Below are 7,461 nucleotides of genomic sequence, written 5' to 3' on the forward strand. Positions count from 1 at the left end.
CACTCAAAGTCAAAAGCAAATACCGACACTTGCAATTTCAAACAAACAGTCGGCTTGGTCTATCTAAATAGATCTGGAGACAATCTAGGAGGGACAATGATTATGTGGTAATGACAGGCACTATCTGGGTTCGGAACCCACGCTGCCTCCGCCCTCCTCCCACCCGCGCTGCAGTTCCCAGGCGCATTTCCCAGCCTCAGGACACACGCTGCCAGAAGCAAGAGTGCTTCCACTCAAGGAAGCGCGCACACGCCGGAGACAGAGGCAGGGTGAGGGCAGCCAAAAGTAGGAAATACCCACCTTTAGGATCCCAGTTCACCTGTTTTCTTGGCGTCTCGATTGGAAATTTCATTGCTCCGTTGCCCAGAAGGGGAAGAAATGAAAAGAACCCAAATAATAATAAAGTCCTCAAGCTTTACACGCCTCGGTTTAGCAGTCCAACAAAACAATTTCCGAGGATGGGGGAGCCTTGGACTGGCTCGTGGAGGAACCCCAGAAAAAGACAGGTGGGAAAATATTAGCTTGGGGGAGAACTGGAGACGGCTTGGGTGTTTGCACCGGCTAGGGGGTGGCCGGCCGCGGCCCCGTGGGTAAAAGAAAAAGTAAGATCGGCGAGGGGTGGATGAAAGGATGGAGAGGAAGGCTTGGGAAGATGGAAGAGCCAAGCTGCTTCCCAAAAGCCGTGCCGGCAGGATAGGGGCTGAGCAGCCTGAAGGCTGGGGCTACGGAGAAGCCCACTGCAGTGTCACTCCAGCCCCCGAAGGCGTGTGCGCACACACTCCCGCACACACACACCCGCACACACACTCCCGGGCGCGCGCTTGGGCGGGCACGTCAGCCTCGCTCGGCCGCGCTAAGCGAACACGCCCCACCCCGGCCGCGGCTCCTCGCCCCCGGCGACGCCCCCCACTTCCCGCTCCCCGAAAGCCATTGGATGTAGGGGTGGCGCGGCGCCCGGGGAGCGCGCGGCGAGAGCGACCCTCCCCGCGGCGCGCCCCAGACGCCGCGCCCCGGCAAGAGGGAGCAGGGCGAGCAGCGGACCGAGGCTCCCAGCTGGGAAGGCGCGCTGATTCCCCGGCACCCGGCCCGGGGCAGCGGGAGGCGGTCTCGGACTTGCCCGTGGGGCGGCGGGAGGCGGTGGGCGGTGGCGGGGAAGCCGCGGAGGGGCGGGGAACGAGCGGTGGGCGCGCCGCTACTCACTGGCTCGGCCGGCCGGCGGGCGGGCGTGAAGGCGGCAGCGGCGCGCTTGCTGGAGTTGCAGCCGGAGACACGCTTGGTTGCCTGGAAGGCGCTGCAGGAGGCGGAGGAAGGGCCGCTGCGGCTCCGCCGCAGACCTCAGCCTCCGGGTCACCTCTTCTCACCGCTCTCACCCTGAGCTCTCCCTCCTTCTCTTTTCTCACTTCATTTTTTTTCCTCCCGCGTCTGGCTCTCTCGCCTGAGTCCCGAACTCACGTCTCCGCCGCACTCCGAGGAGGCCCGTGCCAGCCATGAGCCTTTTGTTCTGGGACCGCTCCGCATCTGCTGCGCTCTCCCCGCCCGGGGAAGCTCGCTCCCAAGGCGCAGCTTGGTCCCTTCCCCAGCTACCTGCAGCCGGACTGGGGCCGCTGGTCGTTGCCTGGAAAGGAGGCTTGAGAGAGGCACGGGGGCCCCCCGGAGGAAAGCGGAGTTGCCAAGACCCGGCAGCTCCCGGAAGCGGCGGCCCCGGGATCCTGGGACCCAGCAGGGCAGATGCGAAGGGACCCAGACCTGTTCCCGGAAAGGGGCTAAACCTGGAGCATTCATCTAATGCCCTCTCACTGCCCCTGCTTGAAACCCCACAGGGGTTTGTGGTGGGGCCTCAGTCTTCAGAAAAGCCAGGTGGTGCTGAGGTGCTCTTGAACGGGTCACTCCGAGTATCAACATGAATGATGCTGACAAATTGCTTCGGATGCCTCGCAACGGAGCCTTACACGTAGTAGGTGCTCAAGAAATACTTGCTAAATGAAGACATGAATTGCATGCTGCAGTGTTGGATAGGAAGTAGTTTAAACCCCTACTGTGGCTTCCAGATAAGGTTACTAAAATTTGTTGTTCATTCAACATATATATTGAACCCCTTCCAAGTGCCATCACTGTGCTATGTGCTGGCCATATGGCAGAGAACAAGACAGAGATCTTGCCTTCATGGGGCTTACTATCTAGTGCCATAAGGTCCTGTTAGATTGTTGTTGCCTTTACTTACGCATAGAAATTGCCCAGCTCATTCCTATGCCTGCCAGCTGGGGTCCTAAAATCCCACACTAGCAGCTGATCTCTAAGTTGCATGCCACTCTAGGGCACCTTGAGGCTTCTGGGGAGCCCTATGTCAGCAGCATCTTTCTCACCATCCATCCCTCACTATCACATCAAGGTTTCTGAGTCCAAGAGCAAGACCTAGAGAGGTCCGCTATGGTCTGTGGGAAAGGTGAGTGCTTTGTCACTGGGCTGTCACAGGCACCCCAGGCTGGAGCCCTGAATTCTCTGCAAACCCCATTCAGGCAAAACTGGTACCAATCTGATGGTGCTACTCTGACTCTTCAGCCCTTTAGGCAGGTTCCCGGGTGCTTCAGAACCATCTTCCCTGGACTCTGTAACCACACTTTGCCTCTCTCTACTAGGACTGGGAGGATGGCTAAGACATAGAAATCAAACAAACAAGGAATCTCTGCTTCTCCCAGCCATGCCCCGAGACACCAGTGAGTATGTAAATTCTGTTCTCAAGTCCAGAGGGAGATGCTTCTAAGAAAGGCTTTCGAACCTCCCTCTGCGCTCTTCTCTTTAACTGTTCACGGGCAGCTGGACTCTAGCACAGTCACTGCAATACAATGTTTTTACCTGCATCAGAGTCAGAGAGGGGCTTCAGCAGAGAAAGATACCCTCTCCTGAGTCCTCAGAGCATGGGGAGGCAAGATTGACATTTACTGAATTCCCCCTCACCATCTCATATTTCCTCTCCATTCATCTTTGTTAGATCATTTTGCAGAAGCTGTAACTGGCCTCCTTTTACAGATGAGAAGATCAAGGCTCAGAGAGATAAAGAAACATTCCCAAGGTCACGATATGAGGATTCAAACCCAAATTTGTATGACACAAAGGTCCATGCTCTCCATGCCAGAACCTTGTGAGCTCATCCAGTCCCGGGACCCATGAATCTGACCCTGAACCTGTCCCATGGGTTCGTTTGGGTAATGAAGGTCTAAATACGATATTTTCTAAGCCTCCAGGCCCTCCTCCTTTGCAAAATGAACTGACCTATGGTTGTGTTCTGGGGTCTGCATTGAGGAATTAGTTCACTGTCCAAGGCAAATTCCTGTGGCAGGAACTGCACCCTTAGGATGCAACATCATTCGGCTAATCAACAAACATTTATTGAGCATCACTTGTGTACAAGACAGGTTGCAGGTCCCCATTAAAAGTTATTTGGGGCCCTGAGTAGTGATGACCTTCCCCAGAATGGCAACAGCAGGATGGTTATAAGGGGAGGGTTGGGGATGGGGAGGTTGGGGTAGACTCTATTAGGGCAGGGAGCAGGATCAGTGTCTAGTGCTCCTGGTCTGCCTTGAAGACTTGCACTAGTCATTGGCCCTTGGGATGATCTCTCTGCTTAATCACTGGATGCCGCCCCCTCCTTTCTTTTCCCCACCTCCAACCTCTGGAGCTTTCTCTCACCTCCACTTTCATTCTCCTTTCTCAGAATGTAGACAAAAACAAGTTACCCGCCCCCCCCAAAAAAAAATCCACCAAAATTAGGTAAATAAATCCCAGTACCGTTTCCCAAAACGTGTCTGAAATCAAACACAACTCCTCCTCAACTGCGTATTTGGAGTGGACTGCATGGAGTGGGGATGGAGGGAGACCTCCCTCCCAAGAAAACTTAGCCCTTTGGGCTACTGCAATCCCCTTCCATCCCCTTCGGTTCTACCCTTTGGTTATTTACAAGCTGGACTTCACTTACCCAAGGAAAGAAAGAAGTCGTCTGTGTAGAGAAAAAACATCCAAGAAAGATGCCGCGCCAAGCGGTTCTGTCTCCCTCTGTGCCGCCGCAACTTCCATGGCTATTGCTTCAGGCGGGTTAAGTCCGGTGGAAAGAGACTGCCTAGCGTTCCTGCGGCAGGAAAACAAAACATCGTGGCGCAAAGTCTCCCTGCACTCGCCGTCCCCCAGCAGGAGACCCTGGCTGGCGGCCACTGCGTCCTGGGTGCACTCGGTGGCAAAGCGCTGCTGCCGGGCACGGGTCTCTGCAGCTCAAAACCTGCCCGGCCGGAGCGCAGCGATAGTTGCCCCACCACTTTAATGAATGCCATGTGGCCCGGCATGGGAAGGCTGGGAAAGCCCGAAAACCCCAGTCATCTCTGGCAACGAAGTTTCCCCGAGTTGGCTGGCTCCCTTACCCCCTCCCCACGCTCCAGCCCGGGGTGGCTGTGAGACCGGAGGAGACGATGCCTGCCGCGTGGGGAGTCTCAGGGTGGCTGGCAATGGACAGCTCAGCCAGAGAAGAGTCGAACACGGATTCCGGGGCGAGTCAGGAGAATTTCCTGGGACAGCTAATGGCAGGGAGTGATGAAGCAGCTTGGGGAATCCTCTTTAGTGCCAGTTCTGCAAACAGAAGAGGGAGGAGATGGGCTGATTAGAATCTACTTTGAATTCACAAATATTAGACTAAATTCATTAATCTGCCTTGGATTGTTTCCCTTTGGTTTCAACCTTCTTCCCTGAAGTCCAGAAGAAATCCCAGTCTTCCATCCTTTCCCCATCCCCAAGACATCTCCAAGTCCTCTTCCCAAAAGAACTGCAATCAGGTTTCCATGTCATTTTGTGAAAATACCCCCCGCCACACACACACCCTCCTTTACCACACACACATACACACAGACACGCAAACATCCCCTTCATATACCCACTCAGTGGTAGTAAAATTGATGGCGTTATACATTAACATTAACTTAAACGTGCCCCACCAAAAATTTTCTTCCCCCTACCCCCACCTCGTGAAGTTTCCACATTGGTCTCAGCGTTTAAGCATGCCTACATTTGTTTTCTAGTCCCAACTGACATCTGCAAAAACACACCCTTAAATATATGTTGCTCTAATCCTGGGCTCTGCTTTTGGCTTGGAAAAACTAGAGACACATCAGAAGTGAAAGGACAGAGGGTGTCATATGTCATACACCTGGAAGCGTGAAGCTAGGCTGCTCCATAATGAACTCTGTGTGTGTAAGTCCTGCAGATTTATTTTGATGACTCAAACCTCTAATTGGGGATTAATGAGGATAATATACTATAAACTCCAAAGAAGTTGTAATTAAAGTGTCAGGCTGATGGACATGATTCATAACCAGGAACTGCATCCTCTTTCCCTATAAGTTTCTCTATTTAAAATCTTAACCCTTAGGACAATATTTTTATGCTCCTATAAAGCATTGTGCCAAACATCTTACCAAAAATGTACAGAGCTATAGTCCTTCTTCTTATAGAACAAGTTTTAGTGTTTTTCTCTCTCTGTATTACTACCAAACCATAATCCCAGGTAATTTTTTAAAGAGATGGAGCTAGAATATTTTTGCTTTTCCCCTCCACTATTTACTTTGAAAATTTTCAAACACACAGAAAAGTTACAGTTGTTTGGTAAAAACCAGTGCCACAGTTTGAATGTGTTTCTCTAAAACTCATGTAAAACTTACTCTCCAATGTAATTGTCTTAAGAGGTGAGGCCTTTAGGAGATGATTTAGGTCATGAGGACTCCCCTCCCACTTATGAATTGGTGCCTTTTAAAAAAGGGCTTGAGGGAATGAGCTTGTCTCTTATTGCCCTTCTGTCATCTGAGGACACAGCAAGGAGATGCTATCTCAGAAGCAGAGAACAAGCCTTGGTTTTGGACTTCCCAACCTCCAGAACTATGAGAAGTAAATTTCCATTATTTATAAACTAACCAGCAAAAACGGACTAACACAAGCAGGGTCCAATCAAAGATTGCATTTGCTTGTTCTGTTTAGTGTGTTTTATTCTAGAAAAGCATCTTCATATTTTTCTAATGCCATTGATTTTTTTTCACAGAATCCAAGCTCATTTGCTTTCTGATGTGTTTAATGGCCTGATGTAGCTAAAGATAAGTTGAGTCAAAGGGGGAAAATTATTTCCTGGTCATAGTAGATCATTAAAATAAGTTAACATTTTCAATAAACTTGGCATCTGTGCCAGTATCCGTAGAATGGAAGACAGTTGTAGCTCCACTCACTCTCCTCCTTAGTCTTTGCTTTATTCAAAGAAGTTATCTTTGTTTTTTATCCAAAAGGTCTTGTTTCAGGAATGGATGAGTGTTTTCACACATATACACCAAGTTGACAGGCACATATGGTATTTTACTGAATTTAAAAATAAGAACTCAGCAAGGTCACACACCATAATGAATGAGCTGATTTTCATGTCGTTCTAGGAACATTTTAATTTGAACCAAACTTAAAGACGTGTAGAAAGCATGTGTGCTTTCAATAACCTATTGATTTATGAGCAAGTCTTATTCTCAGGGTCTTTCAACTTGGCAGAGTTGAAAATTCTTTAGAAGGACCTACTGTCTGGGCATATGGACAGATGCTTCTCCCAGAGAGCCTATGAAAGGCTTGGAATAGCCTGGACAGTAGAAAAAATTGTGTTCAGTAGGAAGTGAGACACAGTCTCACATTGCTTCTCAGCCTTTTAGCGAAGATCAAGTGTGAGACACAGTCTCCACCTCCTATGAGAATGTGTGAAATAAATTCATTTCATTTTTGCTGCTCTTAAAGCTAATATTTGTTTGCTTGAAAATCATTGGAACAAATGTAACATAAGAACTTTCCTCTTCTACAACTAAGTCAGCTAAATGTTTGCTGAATCATGAAACCAGATTTCAAAGAGGTCATTTCAAGATTACTGGTTCAGTCTTCTACTTCTAAATAAGAGTCCAATATATATGACTATTCAAGGTTTCTAAATATATTTAGTGAAAGATTCCAAACCCTTTGTTGATGGGCTTTTCCAAAATTTAAGAAACTTCGGTGAAGTAAAAATATTTTCTTATTTCCAGTCTAAATCTCTTTCTTCTTTAAATTTTTCAGTACTTAAGTGAAGATGAGGAGAAACCAGTCTTTTTCAGTAACTGTTATGTATTGGAGATTAAATTGTTCAATGTCCTCTTCTTCATATCAAATAACCCTTTTTTACCCCTTTACTGACATGTATAGGCTAATATGGCCAACTCATACTTTTCTTAAAAGCATTCTTTTTCACTACAAGTTTCAGAAAAAAAAAATCAAAGTCTTTCTAAGCCTTACCGAGTTTCTGCATCTATAAAATAGGGGTTCGTAATAAGAACAACTATTTGGCCAACTTATGCACATTTTAGCCCACCATTCTTTTCAGTAGGGAGCACTGCACAACCAACCAAGTGAATCATGCCAAGCTTTATT

The 7,461-nt window shown here is 48.8% G+C and overlaps 1 protein-coding gene across 3 annotated transcripts in view; it reads right to left on the bottom strand.

Moving 5' to 3' along the window:
* Positions 1-4,641, bottom strand: part of KCNK10 (potassium two pore domain channel subfamily K member 10) — a 143,911-nt gene extending 139,270 nt beyond the window's left edge. The window contains exon 1 of one of the 3 annotated variants that reach the window (XM_004055549.5): positions 3,974-4,641. In XM_004055549.5, coding sequence (XP_004055597.1) covers positions 3,974-4,013 — 40 coding nt within the window. In that variant the 5' untranslated portion in view covers positions 4,014-4,641. Of the gene's footprint in view, positions 1-300; positions 933-1,200; positions 1,764-3,973 lie in introns of those variants that run through there. The other 2 variants (XM_055361802.2, XM_055361801.2) reach the window with 2 other exon arrangements.
* Between the last annotated feature and the right edge of the window lie 2,820 nt (positions 4,642-7,461).

The sequence above is a fragment of the Gorilla gorilla genome, chromosome 15, assembly GCF_029281585.2.
Source record: "Gorilla gorilla gorilla isolate KB3781 chromosome 15, NHGRI_mGorGor1-v2.1_pri, whole genome shotgun sequence".
Lineage (NCBI taxonomy): Eukaryota > Metazoa > Chordata > Mammalia > Primates > Hominidae > Gorilla > Gorilla gorilla.